The sequence below is a fragment of the Ammospiza caudacuta genome, chromosome 21 (genome assembly GCF_027887145.1).
Source record: "Ammospiza caudacuta isolate bAmmCau1 chromosome 21, bAmmCau1.pri, whole genome shotgun sequence".
Lineage (NCBI taxonomy): Eukaryota > Metazoa > Chordata > Aves > Passeriformes > Passerellidae > Ammospiza > Ammospiza caudacuta.
In genome coordinates, this window is record NC_080613.1 from 8990625 (window position 1) to 9008405 (window position 17781).

At 57.2% G+C, this 17781-nt stretch overlaps 1 protein-coding gene across 1 annotated transcript in view; it reads left to right on the forward strand.

Moving 5' to 3' along the window:
• NIBAN2 (niban apoptosis regulator 2) overlaps nucleotides 1–17781 on the forward strand; it is a 39188-nt gene that overhangs the window by 17966 nt on the left and 3441 nt on the right. The window contains exons 2-13 of the mRNA XM_058818144.1: nucleotides 134–264; nucleotides 5551–5679; nucleotides 5774–5879; nucleotides 7563–7730; nucleotides 12159–12274; nucleotides 12357–12461; nucleotides 13982–14144; nucleotides 15118–15305; nucleotides 15485–15640; nucleotides 16217–16333; nucleotides 17269–17376; nucleotides 17485–17596. Coding sequence (XP_058674127.1) covers nucleotides 134–264; nucleotides 5551–5679; nucleotides 5774–5879; nucleotides 7563–7730; nucleotides 12159–12274; nucleotides 12357–12461; nucleotides 13982–14144; nucleotides 15118–15305; nucleotides 15485–15640; nucleotides 16217–16333; nucleotides 17269–17376; nucleotides 17485–17596 — 1599 coding nt within the window. The remainder of the gene's footprint in view (nucleotides 1–133; nucleotides 265–5550; nucleotides 5680–5773; nucleotides 5880–7562; nucleotides 7731–12158; nucleotides 12275–12356; nucleotides 12462–13981; nucleotides 14145–15117; nucleotides 15306–15484; nucleotides 15641–16216; nucleotides 16334–17268; nucleotides 17377–17484; nucleotides 17597–17781) is intronic.

Genomic DNA, 17781 nt, shown 5'->3' on the forward strand with positions numbered 1-17781 from the left:
TTACTCTAAATTAATACTCTAATTATTACTCTACTCAAATTTTTATTACTCTAATTATATTACTATTTTTATAACCACTTTATTACTATTAAACTTTAAAAAGTGTTAATATTTTTTGTCATTTTTCCCGCAGAGAGGACGGGGAAGGTGCTGGGCGAGTTCTGCCGCTGCTACAAGGAGCAGTTTGGGGTCGCTCTCTTCAACAGCGTCCGCTATGAGATCGAGGGCGCGGGGAGCCCGCAGGCCCAGCTGCTGCACCGCAAGGTGAGGGCTCCTCCCAGATCCCTGTCCTGTCCCTCCCCAGCATTCTGTCCTTCCCACAGCAGGGTAAGGCTCCATCTCCTTCCCCAGCTCCCTGTCCCTCCCCAGCTCCCTGTCCTTCCTACAGCAAGGTGAAGGCTCATCCCAGCTCCCTGTACTTCCCACTGCAAGGTAAGGCCTCCATCTCCATCCCAGCTCCCTGTGCTTCCCACAGCAGGGCAAGGGCTCATCCCCAGCTCCCTGTCCTTCCTTCCACAAGGTAAGGGCTCCATCCCCAGCTCCCTGTCCTTCCTTCCACAAGGTAAGGGCTCCATCCCCAGCTCCCTGTCCTTCTCATGGCAAGGTAAGGGCTCCCTGTCCCTCCCACAGCAAGGCAAGGCCTCCATCCCAGCTCCTTGTCCTTCCCACCACAGTGTAAGGCCACCATCCCCACCTCCCTGTCCCTCCCATAGCAGGGTAAGGGCTCCCTGTCCTTCCCACAGCAGGGCAAGGGCTCATCCCCAGCTCCCTGTCCTTCCTTCCACAAGGTAAGGGCTCCATCCCCAGCTCCCTGTCCTTCTCATGGCAAGGTAAGGGCTCCCTGTCCCTCCCACAGCAAGGCAAGGCCTCCATCCCAGCTTCCTGTGCTTCTCACTGCAAGGCAAGGCCTCCATCCCAACTCCTTGTCCTTCCCACCACAGTGTAAGGCCACCATCCCCACCTCCCTGTCCCTCCCATAGCAGGGTAAGGGCTCACTGTCCTTCCCACAGAAAGGTAAGGGCTCATGCCAGCTCCCTGTGCTTCCCACCACAAGTTGAGGCCTCCCTGTGCTTCCTACTGCAGGGTAAGGGCTCCAGGCTGCCATCCCCAGCTCCCTGTCCTTCCTCAGCAAGGTGAGGGCTCGTCCCAACTCCCCGTGCTTCCCACTGCAAGGTGAGGGCTCCCTGTCCATCCCACAGAAAGGTTAGGGCTCCTCCCAGCTCCCTGTCCTTCCCACATCAAGGCAAGGCCTCCATCCCCAACTCCCTGTCCTTCTCATGGTAAGGTGAAGGCTCATCCCTGCTCCCTGTGCTTCCCACCACAAGTTGAGGGCTCCCTATGCTTCCCACAGCAAGGTGAGGGCTCCAGGCCTCCATCCCAGCTCCCTGTGCTTCCCACTGCAAGGTGAGGGCTCCATCTCCATCCCCAGCTCCCTGTGCTTCCCATAGCAGGGTAAGGGTTCCCTGTCCATCCCACAGAAAGGTTAGGGCTCATCCCAGCTCCCTGTCCTTCCACTGCAAGGTGAGGGCTCCATGCCCAGCTCCTCTCCATCCCACAGCAAGGTGAGGGCTCCATCTCCATCCCCAGCTCCCTGTCCTTCCACAGCAGGGTAAGGCTCCATCCCCACCTCCCTGTGCTTCCCACCACAGGGTAAGGGCTCATCCCCAGCTCTCTGTCCTTCCCACCACAAGGTAAGGGCTCCCTGTCCTTCCCACAGCAAGGTGAGGGCTCCATCTCCATCCCCCGCTCCCCATCCTTCCCACAGCCTGACAAGGTAAGGGCTCTTTCCCATCTCCGTGTCCTTCCCACAGCAAGGTGAGGATCCCCAGCTCCCTGTCCTTCCTACAGCAAGGCCAGGCCTCCATCCCCAGCTCCCTGTCCCTCCCCAGCCCTGGGAACTGATTCTGGCTCCACTTTAGGGGGGCTCATTCCCCTTGGTGAGTCACTGCTGGAGACTCCCCTGAACTGGCACTTCCTTTCTGTCCCCATCCCTGCTGGTGGCCCTGGGGCTCAGGTTCTCCTTGCTCCTGGGTGGAATGTGCCCTGTGCTGCTGGCCCAGCCTATCCTGGGGCCCTGTGCACTGCCTGGGCTGGGTTTGTCCCACCTCATGGAAGAGCACACAGCAGGATCAGCTGTGTGCCTGTCTGTGTTCCATGCCGGGGCTGCAGGAGCTCAGGGACCCCTCAGTGCCCCCCTGAGCAGCTGTGCCAGGCACTGTCCCCCTGCTCCTGGGTGTGAGTGCTGCTCCCACCTGGGCACATCCCCAGGGAGGAACAGGAAACCCCTGGCAGGTGATTCCAGAGGTGGCTCTGAGTCTGATCTGCACCTGAAACACCAGCAAGATACAACAGCAATGAGAATATGGAGTAAACACATCTGCCTCTGGCCTCTCCAGCAATCTAGAGCTCCTGAAAAATCCTCCCTGACACCCTCTGCCCCTGGCCCTGTGGCAGGGATTTGGGCACCCCAAGGGCTCCCCAGCCCCACAGCCTGGCACACACCTGCCTGTCCCAAATATTTCCTGGGGCTGGGAGGAGCCCCCTGGGTGTGAGGAGGGGACAGCTGTGCTGGGGCTCCCAGGGTGCTGGCGGCTCCCCAAGGTCCCCAGAGCCGTGTCAGGGCTCAGACTGGGTTTTATTCCATCAGCAGCTGATCTGCCACGTGTCTCTTGCCTGGCTAAAGGGATGGGATTGGTGCTGTGGCTCTGTGGGATCCTGCCTTCCCGTCCTCCCAAGGCAGATCACCTCAGGTGGGGCTGCTCACAAGCTGACATGGCTTGGGGAGCTCCCTGGGGTGGTTTATTTGGGGTCCTGCCTGGCCAGGTTGGTGGAGCTGCTGTCTTTGAAAGCAGGAAGAGCTGTGATTGCACATGGCCACGGGCTGCTGCTTTTGTCTGGGGCTTAAAGGGGTGGCTGTGCTCAGGAATCTGGGCAATGCCTCCCTGAGCTCAGCCTCCAGCCCTGGCTGCTCACAGGGGCCGTGTCCCTGACCCACCCATGGAGGTGACACCTTGCCCAGGCACCAGGACACGTCCCATCTCCTCAGGGACCTGCCAGGGCCTGGGTGTGTTAGAAAAAACAAAGGAGTGGAGGTTCCTGGTGTCCTCAGCACCCTTGGGTGCCTCAGATGCCTTCAGCCCCCCCGCCCCTATCCCGGGAGGTGCCTCCATCCCCAGGTTGGTTGCTTCATCCAAAAGCTCCAGCAAGCAGCCCAGGAATGTCTGAGGGACAGCAGTGAGGTGAGGAGGTCAGGGACACTGCAAGTCTTGGACAAAACCCTGTGTAGAAATAGGAATTCCTCCTGCTCAGTGTCCTGTCTGCTGCCCAGCCCCTCCTAGGGACACAGCAGTGCCACTGGGATGTCCCATGTGCTGCCCAGCCCCTTCCAAGGTCCTGGCAGTGCCACTGGGATGTCCCATGTGCTGCCCAGCCTGTTCCAGGGTCCTGGCAGTGCCACTGGGATGTCCCATGTGCTGCCCACCCCCTTCCAAGGTCCTGGCAGTGCCACTGGGATGTCCCATGTGCTGCCCACCCCCTTCCAAGGTCCTGGCAGTGCCACTGGGATGTCCCATGTGCTGCCCAGCCCCTTCCAAGGTCCTGGCAGTGCCACTGGGATGTCCCATGTGCTGCCCAGCCTGTCCCAGGGTCCTGGCAGTGCCACTGGGATGTCCCATGTGCTGCTCAGCCCCTCCCAGGGTCCTGGCAGTGCCACTGGGATGTCCCATGTGCTGCCCAGCCCCTCCCAGGGTCCTGGCAGTGCCTGCTGGGGCAGGGTGGGATCCAAGCCCTGGCTGGTCCCTGCTGGAGGCCACCATAGTGCAGGGTGGGTGGCCACAGCAGAAGAGGCGGCTGCTGCACGCTCCAGCCCTCACGAGAGCTCTCAGCTCTTGTTTATGTTCCTGAGATCATAAAAATTCCTGGGACAAATTGTTGGCTCCCTCAGGCAGGCTGTGTTTGGGATGATGCAAATGCTGCTGGCCAAAAGGTGCTGCAGAGCTGGGGAGGGGCTGCACAGCCTGGGGGGCACGGGGTGTCCTTGGCCTGGTCCTGGCATGGAATCCTGGCATGGAATCATGGAATGTTTGGGTTGGAAGGGACCTTAAATCCCATCCCACCCCTGCCATGGCAGGAACACCTCCCACTGTCCCAGGTGCTCCCAGCCCTGTCCAGCCTGGCCTTGGCCACTGCCAGGGATCCAGGGGCAGCCACAGCTGCTCTGGGCACTCTGTGCCAGGGCCTGCCCACCCTCCAGGTGGGTCACCCTTCCCAAAATCCACTCAAAATCTCTCCTAGTTTAAAAAAGTTGTTACTGGTCCCAGGGAAGTCCAGAACATCTGAGCATCTTCTATGGGGTGACTTTGTGCTTTTCCTCTGCCCTGTCCCATCAGAAGACCCTGCTGGGCAGGGTTTGGCTCCTGCCACCTGCAGCTGCCCCTGGCAGGACCTTCTGGCAGTAGTGGCACACAGCCTCCCCCTGCCCCAAGGCAGGGAAATTCCAGCTGGGGCTGCGAAGAGCTGCTGGAGAGCTCAGCTCCAACCTTCCACTCAGCATGGGGAGCTGGAGGGGCTGAGCTTGGTGTGTCCCTGGGGGACATGTCAGGTACAGAGGTGTCACCCCATGTGCTGGATGAGCCACCCCTCAGAGCTTTTCTAGGCCTGTGCCTGTGATGCCCCTCAAAACATCTCCCAAATGCACCAATTCAGGCACCAAAATTTGTGCTCCCGTGGGAGGTGATGCAGTGGAGACTCTCAGCACGGGCCTGGAGAAGAAACACCCACCTAGGCCACCATGGCTGGATCTCACTGAGCTCCCCAGGGCAGAGTTGTCCCCTCCCTGATCCCCTGCTGTCTCAGTTTGAACAGACAGGTGTCTGCTAAGGAAGGCAGGAGCCTCCCTTGAAATGGAAAATGCCAACCCCCTCCCTCTGAATTATTAGAAATTTGAAATTAAGGGGGACCCTCAGGCAAAGGTATGGGAGCAGGAATAACAGTTCTTCACTAGGAAAATTAAAATACAAATGAAATAGTACAAAAAAAGAAAACAAACCACTGAATCCAGCCTGTCCTCTGTGTGCCAGGGCGGTGTCCCAGCCCCATCCCAGGGGGGCTCAGCCCTCCTGCAGTGCCAGCTGTGGCTCTGCTGCAGCAGGGATCCTGCACAAGGGGGGAGTTTTCCTCTGCAGCTCCAGGGCTGCTGCAGATGGGCCTGGGCTCCCTCTGGCCATGCAGGGCAGCAGAAAGCTGCTCCTCTGGCAATGCAGGGGGCAGAGGCTGCTGTGCTGTGCCAGGCTCAGATTGGATCCAGGCAGGAATGCTTGGCTCCTCCCCTGGGCGCAGCATCTCCCCATGGGATGCTGGCATTGGATCAGCCCTGCAGGGACACTCAGTGGCCATGGACAGCAGAGATCTCCTGGAGGGAGGGTTGGCTGTGGGAGAGATAAAGAAACAACTGCCCCATGGACAGCAGAGAGCTGCCCCAGCTCTCACAGATGGTGACAGAACACACATTGCTTGGCAGTCCAGGACACCTGTGCTGTCCCCTCCCTGCAGGTACCACTGGAGGACCATGTCATCTACTCGGGCAACATCTTCCAGTACATTGAGGAGAGCAAGAAGTGGAGGAATCGCTTCTGCGTGGTGCCCCACAACTACGGGCTGGTCCTCTACGAGAACAAACTGGTGAGGACAGCCCCCCTTTCACCCATCCTCAGCAGGGTCCACCCCAGGGTCCACTCCAGGGGACACCCCATCCATGACCATTTCTCCTGCTCAGGCCTCTGAGCGGGAGCAGCCACCCCGGGTGTTGGTCAACAGTGCTGGCTACAAGGTCCTCACCTCCGTGGAGCAGTACCTGGAGCTGGTCAACAACAGCCTGCCTGGTGAGGGCCCTGGTGGGGACCTTTGGGTGGGTTTGGGGGTGTGATCCCTGAGGGGCTTCAGAAAAGGGTGATTGTGGGGTGTCATATCCTTGGGGACCTTCAGAAAAGGGTGAGTTTGGGGTGCAGCATCCATAAAGGCTTTCTGGAATGGACAGATTTGAGGTATACCATCCCTGGGAACTACTGGAAAAGGTGATTTTGGGGCATAGCATCCTTGAGGGCCTTCAGAAAAGGGTGATTTTGTGGTTTTATATCCCTGGGAACCTTCTAGAAAAGGTGGGTTTGGGGTGTGGCATCTTTAAAGAACTTCTGGAAGGGGCAGATTTGAGGTGTAGCATCCCTGGGAACCTACTGGAAAGGGTGAGTTTGGGGTGTAGCATTCCTGAAGACCTTCTAGAAAAGGGTGAGTTTGGGGTGTTATATCCCTGGGAACCTTCAGAAAAGGGTGAGTTTGGGGTGTAGCATCCATAAAGACCTTCTGGAAGTGGCAGGTTTGGGGTGTACCATCCCTGGGAACCTACTGGAAAGGCTGAGTTTGGAGCTGTAGCATTCCTGAGAACATTCTAGAAAAGGTGAGTTTGGGGTGTAGCATCCTTAAAGACCTTCTAGAAGAGGTAGTTTTAGGATGTAGCATCCCTGGGAACCTTCAGAAAAGGGTGATTTTGGGTTGTAGCATCCCTGAGGACCTTTTGGAAAGCATGGGGTTGGGATGTATCCTTGAAGAGCTTTTAGAAGGGGTAGGTTTGGGTGTGGCATTCCTGGGGACCTTTGGGAAGAGGCTGTTTTAGGGTGCAGCACCCCGGGGTTGCTGGAAGGGATCATTTGAGGGTGTAGAGTCCCTGAGGGCCTTCTGGAAAAAGTGGGGTTTGGGTGTAGCCTCCTTGAGGACATTCAGGAATGGGGGTTTTTGGGATATTTTCTTCTTTTGGATTTTTTTCTGGGCACCTTTGGGAAGTGATGGTTGTGGGGAGGGAAGGAGGGGAGGAGGGAAGGAGGGAGGGAGGGAGGGAGGGAGGGAGGGAGGGAGGGAGGGAGGGAGGGAGGGAGGGAGGGAGGGAGGGAGGGAGGGAGGGAGGAAGGAAGGAAGGAAGGAAGGAAGGAAGGAAGGAAGGAAGGAAGGAAGGAAGGAAGGAAGGAAGGAAGGAAGGAAGGAAGGAAGGAAGGAAGGAAGGAAGGAAGGAAGGAAGGAAGGAAGGAAGGAAGGAAGGAAGGAAGGAAGGAAGGAAGGAAGGAAGGAAGGAAGGAAGGAAGGAAGGAAGGAAGGAAGGAAGGAAGGAAGGAAGGAAGGAAGGAAGGAAGGAAGGAAGGAAGGAAGGAAGGAAGGAAGGAAGGAAGGAAGGAAGGAAGGAAGGAAGGAAGGAAGGAAGGAAGGAAGGAAGGAAGGAAGGAAGGAAGGAAGGAAGGAAGGAAGGAAGGAAGGAAGGAAGGAAGGAAATTAATAGTAAGGAAAATGTGTCCATGATTCTGTGACAGCAACATGATTTTTAATGACTTTTAATTTTACTTCTCAAATTTCATTTTTATTTCCTTTTGAGAAAAATGAGGCTTTTTTGGAATTTTTAACGACTCCCAGCAAAGGCCTGGGAAGGAGCTGCAGGGTCTGTGTGGACACCCCCAACCCTGCAGTTTCTCTGTCCCTGTCTGTCCCCCTCTCCCCCTGACACCACCCCCGCTTTCCCACAGGTGTGACACTGAAATCTGGGCACTCTCCCATCCTGAAGTGCCCCACGGATTTCCCCTTGGTGCTGTGGCATCCCTATGCCAGGCACTACTATTTCTGTGTGATGACGGGCAAGGAGCAGGAGAAGTGGCGGGCGGTGTTCCAGGACTGCGTGCGGCACTGCAACAACGGTGGGTGACACCTGGGGACACTGAGCCACCTCCTGCTCCACAGGCACCTGCAGAGGGCTCTGGGAGAGGGGATGGATTGCAGCTCATGAGAGTTGGGTGGGAGTTGTTGAGGAACTTTGGAGAAGGGAAGTGTAGCCACATTTCACAGAGAAAAGCAAGGCATGATTCTTCCCAAGAATATTTCTGGGTTTCACATTCTCTGAACTTCACATTCTCTGGGTTTCCTTCCTCAGAGAAAGGAAAAACACGGAAATATTCTTGGGAAGAATTATGCATTGCTTTTCTCTGTGGGATGTGGCTACAGGGAAGGATCCAGGGAGGTCCTTCCAGTGCCTGGAGGGGCTCCAGGAGAGCTGGAGAGGGACTGGGGACAAGGGATGGAGGGACAGGGCACAGGGAATGGCTCCCACTGCCAGAGGGCAGAGCTGGATGGAATATTTGGAATTGGGAATTGTTCCCTGGGATGGTGTGATACCCTGGCACAGAGCAGCTGTGGCTGCCCCTGGATCCCTGGCAGTGCCCAAGGCCAGGCTGGAAGCACCCTGGGATGGTGGGACATGCCCCTGCCCACAGCAGGGAGTGGATCAGGATTATTTTAAGGTCCCTTTTAACCCAAACCAGTCTGGGATTCCATGACTGAGCATCTCACCAATGCCAGCATCACCCCCAGCTCCCTGGAGCATCCCTGTGCCCAGCTCCATCCTCTGCCCATGAGGAGCTATTACCAAGAGCCTGCACAGAGATGGCTCCAGAGCTGCCTTGATGCCCATTTCCCACCCTGAGGGAGAAAATATCTGTTAATTAAAATCACCAAAACCCAAAATCCTCCTGAGGGCTGCCGGGGCTGTGGGCAGGAGTGCAGGGCAGGGGTGCAGGGCAGTGCAGCTGGGTGGAGGCAGGACCTGCCTCCCACACCAGTGATACTCTGGCAGGAAAACATGATTTTCCTGCTTGGCTGTGGCCTGGGCACTCCTGGGCTGAGCCCCAAGTCCTGGCCATGCTTGGGATGGTGAGAAATTTCCTGAGGAAGGTGGTGCCAGAGCTGAAACCTGCTCAGAATCAGGTGTTTAGTGGGCATTTTAGACTCTGCCCAGTTTCTAAATGCTTATTTCATTCCTGGGAACTCTGGGTAGCCTCAATTTTGCCTCAGTTTTGCCTCAGTTTTGCCACTGCTGCTGTAAAAGGGTGGGATCTGGAGCCTGGGTTTCACTGATGTTTCCATCCCCCCACATTGGATTAAATCTGAAAAAAATCTCCTTTTTATTTTGTGCGGGGGGTGTCTGAGCTCATTGGGCTGAATGTGCCCCCTCCTTTGTGTGGGGCTGGGTGCTGTGACCCCTCATCCCCCTGAGGATCATTTCTGGGTGAGCTCAGCCCCCAGAACCCCTCTGTGCTGGCTGGAGCAGCAGCTGTGAGCAAAACCAGCTCTGGATAAAAGAGGAATTGATCTCCTGCTAACAAACCCCCAATTTTCATCTCTAATTCCCCTCCCACCTGCTGGGTGCTGCTGTGAGACACAGCGGAGGTGGGAGCCCCTCCACCACCCCTTGTGCCAGCCAGAAAACCCTCTCCTCCCTCTCTTCCTCCTCAGCATGTGATGGAAAAGCCTTCCCAAGTGGGCAGTGGCCAGGAAGGGCTCAGTGCTGCATTCCTCCAGCCTGGATTTGTCTGTGACTTTGTTCTTCCTGCTCCTGGGAGCTCCAGGATCCTGTTTCATATTCCATGAAGGCTCTTTTGTTGTTGGAGAGCACTTTAGGTTGTTGGTTGTTTTTTTTTCTCCCTTAAATTAGAGGCTCTGTTTCTGCCTCTGGTTGTGATTGGTGTGGGAATGTTCAGCTCCCCGTCTCAGACTGTGTTTGTGTAACAGCAGCTCCTCTGTAGGGACTGGGGATGTGCAGCTCTGTTCCTCACACAGCCTGGTGTCCCTGCAGCCCCTGGCTGCTCCAAAACTGTCCCTTGGCCAGTCTGGTGTCACCTGGGGCTGGGCAGTGCCCACCCTGAGGGCTCCTGCCCTTGTTTCAGGATGGTTTGAGTTAAAAGAGGCCTTAAATCCCATCCAGTGCCACCCCTGCCATGGCAGGGACACCTCCCACTGTCCCAGGCTGCTCCCAGCCCTGCCCAGCCTGGCCTTGGGCACTGCCAGGGATCCAGGGGCAGCCACAGCTGCTCTGGGCACCCTGTGCCAGGGCCTGCCCACCCTCACAGGGAACAATTCCTCATTCCCAATATCCCATCCAGCCCTGCCCTCTGGCAGTGGGAGCCATTCCTCCAGGTCCTTAACCCACATTAATGAAGGAAACTCAATAAATTTGCCCTGGTAAGTGGCACAGGGGCTTCTTGCACCAGGACAGGGCACAGGGCTGGGGACTCAGGGTTGTCCCCAGGCTCAGCCTGGAGGGAGTGACCTTGAGAGGGCTCTTGGGAGGCAAATCCTGCCCCAGGCCTGGCAGGGACAGGAAGTGAAGATTGTCCCACCTGCTCCCATGGATGGAGCAGCTCCAACCCCTGGAAACTCAGCCCAGCTCTGGCTCCCACCAAAGACTGAGAAAGGAGCAGATTTTACTTTCTCAGTGGTTTTTTTCCCCTGATTATTAAGCTGCTCCTTAGCAAAAGCTGCTTAGGCTTGGAGTTAATTGTAATCACCTTAGAAAAGTCTGTGTGCACTGGGAAAGATCTGCTCACTGTGCTGGGCTGTCCCTCCTGGACACCTGGCTGTGTCCCCAGCGCTGCCAGGTGTTGTGGGACATGTCAGCAGTGTCCTCAGCCCTGCCAGGTGTTGTGGGATGTCTGAACAGTGTTCCCAGCCCGGCCAGGTGCTGTGGGACAGGTCAGCAGTGTCCCCAGCCCTGCCAGGTGCTGTGGAAGGTGTCAGCAGTGTCCCCAGCCCTGCCAGGTGCTGTGGGACAATATCAGCAGTGTCCCCAGCCCTGCCAGGTGCTGTGGGACAATATCAGCAGTGTCCCCAGCCCTGCCAGGTGCTGTGGGACATCTCAGCAGTGTCCCCAGCCCTGCCAGGAGCTGTGGAACAGGTCAGCAGTGTCCCCAGCCCTGCCAGGTGCTGTGAGATGTCTCAGCAGTGTCCTCAGCCCTGCCAGGAGCTGTGGGACAATGTCAGCAGTGTCCTCAGCCCTGCCAGGTGCTGTGAGATGTCTCAGCAGTGTCCTCAGCCCTGCCAGGTGCTGTGGGACAATATCAGCAGTGTCCCCAGCCCTGCCAGGTGCTGTGAGATGTCTCAGCAGTGTCCTCAGCCCTGCCAGGAGCTGTGGGACAATGTCAGCAGTGTCCCCAGCCGTGCCAGGAGCTGTGAGATGTCTCAGCAGTGTCCCCAGCCGTGCCAGGTGCTGTGAGATGTCTCAGCAGTGTCCCCAGCCCTGCCAGGTGCTGTGGAAGGTGTCAGCAGGGCAGGGATGATCCCCTGGAGCCTCCCAGCAGGCTCAGATCCCATCCTGATCCCCTCCTCGGGGCATGGGGAGGGGAGCTGGGCTGCAGGGTTCTCCCCCAGGGGTGTTTCTTTCCCTGTCTGGCAGGGACATGTAGGGCCCTGACAGGCAGGGACAAGGCAGGGGACATGTGGCACAGCTCCTGCCTGCTGTCCCCATCTCCTGGCTGTGGAGGCTCCCAGCCCTGCCCCTCCTGCTGGCTGGGGGTGGCACCTGAGCCCCCCTCGTGCTGCAGTGACTCACCTGGGACTGCCCGGCCCTGACTCGCTCCTGAGGCCTCTTGGCCACTTTCCTCTTCGTTCCAAGCCTTGCTGCTCCCCACAGGGCCCCTCTGACTGCAGCCCCCCAGCTGGGGGCTTACTGGGTGCTGTGTGGGGTTGGGGGTCACTGAATCCCCATCCTGGTGAGCCCCTGCTCCTGCTGTGCCTTTGGAGCTCACTAAGCCCCCATTTCCCCTTGCACCATTTGTGGGTCACTGAGCCCCCATCCTACCAAGTTCCTGCTCCTGGGTGCCTTTGGGGGTCACTAAGCCTCGATTTCCCTGTGCACCATATGGGGTCACCGAGTCCCCAGGTCCCTGTGCACCATTTGGGGTCACTGAGCCCCCACTTCCCCATGCACCATGCCCCTAAGTTCCTGTGCATCTTTGGGGTCACTGAGCCCCTAGATCCACGTGCGCCATTTTGGGTCACTGAGCCCCCATTTCCCTATGCACCATTTGGGGTCACTGAGCCCCCATCCTTCCCAGCCTCCCTGGCCTCGGGGTGGCTCTGGACGGGATCACTCTGGAAGCAAGAGAAGCCCCCCAACCCCTGCTGCCCCCCACCCTGTCAGGGGCAGTGCCTTGGGACAGCTTCCCCAATCCCAGTGACAGCCCTGGGGGTTTGCCCGGCTCCGGGGGATTGGGGGAGCACACACAGGGGGGCTGGGGGCGCTGGGCCGCCCCTCCCTCCCAGTTCCAGGCTGCTGAGCCGTGTCCCCTCCGCAGGGATCTCGGAGGACTCCCGGGTGGAGGCTCCCGCCTTCACGGACGCCATCCGCATGTACCGGCAGTCCAAGGAGCAGTACGGCACCTGGGACATGCTCTGCGGCAACGAGACCCAGGTGGGCACCGCGCCCCCAAACCGGGCTCCCAGGGCTGGGGGTGGGGGTCTGCAGGCTCCCCAAAAACCTCCTGCTTCCACAGGTCCTGAGCAATCTGGTGATGGAGGAGCTGCTCCCCGAGCTCAGGAGCACCATCGGGCCCCGGCTGAAGGGCAAAGCCCAGGAGCGCCAGCGGACCTGGATCCAGGTGTGGGGCTGGGGCTGCCGGGGGGGTGCCCAGCGTCCCTGCCCTCCCCATTGCTGCAGAGCCGGCTTGGGGAGCCTCCTTTCCCCCCTGGGCTCGGTGCCCACCTCCTTTCCCCCTGGGTTCGGTGCCCACCTCCCTTTTCCCTGGTTTCGGTGCCCACCTCCCTTCCCCACTGGGTTCTCTGCCCACCTCCTTTCCCCGCTGGGGTCAATGCCCACCTCCCTTCCCCACTGGGTTCTGTGCCCACCTCCCTTCCCTGCTGGGTTCTGTGCCCACCTCCTTTCCCCACTGGGTTCGGTGCCCACCTCCCTTCCCTGCTGGGTTCTGTGCCCACCTCCCTTCCCCCTGGGTTCGGTGCCCACCTCCCTTCCCCCTGGGCTCGGTGCCCACCGGCTTCTCTGCCCCCTTCTCCCGGCCCCTTCCAAAGAACCCGTGCTTTCTCCAGAGTGGATTTTTCAAGCTCCTTCAGTGCCCCTGCCCAGCCCTGCCCAGCCCCGCCTGGGGCCAGCCGAGCAAACAGGAGGAAGCCCAGCCCCGGAGCCAAGCCTGTCCCGGCTAAATTTAGCGAGCCATTTTTAGAGCAGCGCGGGCTAAATCCGGCCCAAACCCTTGCGAAAGACTGAGGGCTCTTCAGAGCTGCCTGTTAAAACCTTAAACCCCGATAATTACCACCAGGCTCGTAATGGGCCACTTGAGCGGCCTGAAAACACACAAACGCTGCTTTTCCAAAAGCTGCTGTGGCTGGGGAGGAGGGAGGAGGGGAGGGCTCTGCATCCTGCCAGCCCCAAAATCGCAGCCTTTGGCTGCAAAGTGAGCGTGAAGCCTCAGCGAGTGGCTCCATCCTGCTCAGGAGCTTGGCTCTGGGAGCCCAGGGAGGGGGAACAGGGCAGGGAACAGATTTCAGGGTGGGCTGGGGCTCACCTGCTTGGACCACCACTGTCCCTGGACCACCAGTGTCCCCAGACCTGCAGCATTCCCAGACCTGCAGCACCCTCAGACCTGCAGCACCCCCAGACCTGCAACATCCCCTGACCTGCAACATTCCCAGACCTGCAACATTCCCAGATCTGCAGCATCCCCAAGCATCCCCAGACCTGCAGCATTTCCAGACCTGTAGCATCCCCAGACCTGCAACATCCCCTGACCTGCAGCATTTTCACACCTGCTGCATCCCCAGACCTGCAGCATCCCCAGACCTGCAGCATCCCCAGACTTGCAGCATTTCCAGACTTGCAGCATTCCTGGACATGCAGCATCCCCAGCCCTGTATGGGGCAGGTTGCCTGATGGAGGCAGCACTCACCTCTCTGCCCCTCCAGCACCACTTGGAAGCAGTTTCTGCACTGCAGGAGCTCCATCTCACCCCACTGGGGGGTCCCTGGTGTGGAAACCCCTGGCAGGCTGTGGGGAAGGTCCTGTCAGGGCTCTGGGGATGGCTCAGCAGACCCTGCAGCCGTGTGGAGCTGCAGGCACTGTTTGGGGTGCAGCTGGAGGGTCTCTGACCCCCACCTGTGCCCCCAGGTGTCAGATGCTGTCTATAGGATGGTCTATGAGCTGGCCAAGGCACAGTACGATGCAGCTGTGGCCAGGTGTGAGCAGGAGCGGCCGCAGCTGGAGAGCACCATCCGCACGGACATGGACCAGATCATCACCTCCAAGGAGCACCTGGCCAGCAAGATCCGAGGTACAGGGGTGCCCTGGCACGTGTGGGTGTGCCCATGGCTCCTGGGGGGCTGTTCCTGGGGTGCAGCCCAGCCCCTGGCACCCTTAGGGGGGTGCATGTCCCCACTGGCATCGTCCCAGGGGTGGGGGACAAGGTGGGCAGTCACCCCCTATAGAGAAACAAGGTGACCCCTGAGGCAGGGAATGATTGGTATCTGACTCTATTGATTCAGAATGCTGAACATTCACTTTATTTAAACTATATTACATTACATTATAACTATATTAGAGATATTATATTACATTATATTATATTATATTACATTACATTATACTTACTACTAACTGAAAAACTCGTGACTTGTGAAAAAATATTACATTTATATTATATTATATAATATTATATTATATTATATTATATTATATTATATTATATTATATTATATTATATTATATTATATTATATTATATATCATATCATATCATATCATATTTTACATTACATTACATTATATTATATCATACTTACTGCTAACTGAAAAACTCGTGACTGTCTGCAGACTGACAGTCCACACAGCTTGGACTTGCTATGCTAATTAACATAATCTCCACCAAAATCTAATTACCCAATTCCTTCAGGTAAACAATCTTCCCACCACATTCTATGTGTGCAAAACACTAGGAGCGGCAAGCAGAGATAAAAATTGTTTTCTCTCTGTGCTTCTCCAGGAGAAAACCTGAGAGAGAGAATTAGATCTCTGTTCAGAGAATGTGAATGCCACAACCCCCTGGCATGGCAGTGGGATAGGAGTGGGTTCAGGACAGAGCAGGGGCAGCCTGCAGGAGCTCCTTGTGTTGCTGTGGAAGGAGGAGACTCCTCCTGGAGGGCTTTGGGAGCAGGGGCAGCTCCTCATTGCTGGGGTGGGTGTAGGATGTGGTGTGAAGGGCTGGAAGGACAGAGGAGCCTCACCATCCCCATCCCTGCTCTTTCCCAGCCTTTGTCCTGCCCAAAGCAGAGGTCTGTGTCCGTAACCACGTGCAGCCCTACATCTCCTCCATCCTGGAGGCCCTGATGACCCCCACGAGCCAGGGCTTTGCTGAGGCACGGGAGGTGTTCTTCAAGGAGGTCACCGACATGAACATGAACGTGGTCAACGAGGGCGGCCTGGAGAAGCTGGTGGAGGTGAGACCTGGTGGTGCTGGTGGTGCTCCTTGCCAGCTCAGGGGTGACAGGGCCAGTCCTGCTTCCACCCCCAGTGTGGATGGCACTGGGAGAGTCCAGGCTGAGAAGATTCCACCCATGGGGGGTGGAATGTCCCTGCCCTGAGTGTGTGGAGAGGCTGAGCTTGGCTTTGTCCCCAGTACATGGAGAAGCTCTCCCACCTGGCCTTCCACCCCGTGAAGATGCAGTCGTGCTATGAGAAGATGGACCAGCTGAAACTGGAGGGTCTGCAGCAGCGATTCGATGTCTCCAGCACATCTGTCTTCAAGCAGAGGGCCCAGATCCACATGAGACAGGTGGGATGGGGACCAGAGTCCTCCTCTGTCCCCGTGGGCTGGGAACAGAGGTTGGGGGAGCCCAGGTTGGGATGTTTGTGCTGCCTCTTTGGTCTGAAGCCCATGGTGGGCTTGGGCACCCTGGCAGAGCCTCCTGGCCCCTTTGCCACAGAGCCCACTGGCACCAGCAAGGCCAGTGAGCCAGTTCTGGGGTCTGATCCAGCCTAACCTGGCATAGGGTGTAGGGGATGAGCTCTGATCAACCTCCTCTCCCAACTGCCTTGATCCTGGGAGGTCAGGGATTTGTGCAGAGTGAAGGCTCTTTGCCTTTTGGATATTGGGATTTAGGAATTCCTCCCTGTGAGGGATCCCTGGCAGTGCCCAAGGCCAGGTTGGACAGGGTTTGGAATAACCTGGGACAGTGGGAGATGTCCCTGCCCATGGATGAATTCACCCTCTGGATGAATTTAGGGTCCCTCCCACCCCAAATCAGTGCAGGGCTCTGTGCTGTGTCTCACCTCGGTGTGGCAGTGCCCCAAGAGCCCCCTGCCCACCCTTTGGGTGCCCCCCACGCTGACCACGTGTCTCTGGCCACAGCAAATGGACGATGCTGTGTACACCTTCGAGACCCTGCTGCACCAGGAGCTGGGCAAGCTGCAGGGCAAGGACGAGCTGTGCAAATCCATCCAGCGCATCCTCGAGAGGGTGCTCAAGGTGAGCTGAAACAGGAGCTTTTTTGAGCTGTCTCATAAGCTTTTGGAGGTCTGTTTCACACCCAAGATAGCCCAGCTACCTTTGGAGGCATAAAATTAGCAGGATGGCTTCTGCTGCAGTGTTGGAAACAAAAAGGTTTTAAAAAAAGGCAAAATAGCAAACTCTTTATAGAGAAAAACTGAGCCAGGTGCAAGAGGTTCTTACTCTTGGTAAAACACCTCACAAAAGCCTTTTTTTTTTCTCTTCTTTTTCTAGTGAATTGCCCAGGTGGGACTTTTTGGCTCTTTTCCAGTTAGCTATCCTTTTATTTGAGGTGAAGTCCTCCACACTTATGAGATGCCTTTTTCACCTAATCCAGGAGAGAAACTTCTGGGCTTCTTTCCTTTTTAAGGGGACAAAGGATAGCTTGGTCACTCTGTCAACAACGGGCACATTCCTACAGTGAGCCAGGGGGTCAGGCCTTTGGTGGCCTTTGGTGGCCTTTGGTGGCCTTTGGTGGCCTTGATCTTTGGCCAGGGAAGAGGCTGGCAGTGATGTTATCCATGTCAAAATTCTTTAAGTGTTTTCATGGATTTTCTATTTCAAAAGTCTTTTAGGGGTTTCATGGATTTTCTATTTCAAAAGTCTTTTAGGGGTTTCATGGATTTTGCTGTGGGCAGGCCAGTGGGAAATCACCTGGAGGAGCCAGGTCCCCTCTGAGCACATCTGTAAAAGCCCCCCAGGGTTCAGACTGACCCCAAACCCTCCTGCAGCCAGCAGTGGAGGAGCTGGCTCCTACCCAGGCTCAGAAACACTGAAAACAGCTGCAGAGAGGGATGTGAGGCCAGAGGGGTCTGTGTGAATGGGCTGGGGGGCAAATCTCAGGGGTTTGTGCCCGTGGGCAGGGGCAGCCAGCCCACAGCCCTGGGTGACCTGGGGCACCTCTCACCCTGCAGAAATTCGACTATGACAGCAGCACTGTGAGGAAGAAGTTCTTCAGGGAGGCCCTGCTGCAGATCACCATCCCCTTCCTGCTGAAAAAGCTGGCACCCACCTGCAAGGGGGTAAGAGGGGAAGGTTTGGGGTGCAGGGGAGGACTGTCCACCCCCATGGAGGGGCTGGAGCATCCATTCACCCCAGCCTGCTGGGCTAAGCCGCCTCTCCCCTGGCAGGAATTAGCCAAGTTCCAGGAGCTGATCTTTGAGGACTTTGCCAGCTTCATCCTGGTGGAGAACACCTACGAGGAGGTGGTGCTGCAGTCAGTGATGAAAGACATCATGCAAGGTAGGCTCCTGTGGCACCTGCTGAGGAGAGGGTGACCCCTGCAGGGTCCTGTGGCACCTGGACAGGAGGGGGTGACCTCTGCAGGGTGCTGGGGGCTGTGTGAGGAGGGGGTGACCCCATGTAGGGTGCTGGGGGCTGTGTGAGGAGGGGGTGACCTCTGCAGGGTGTTGGGACCTGAATGAGAA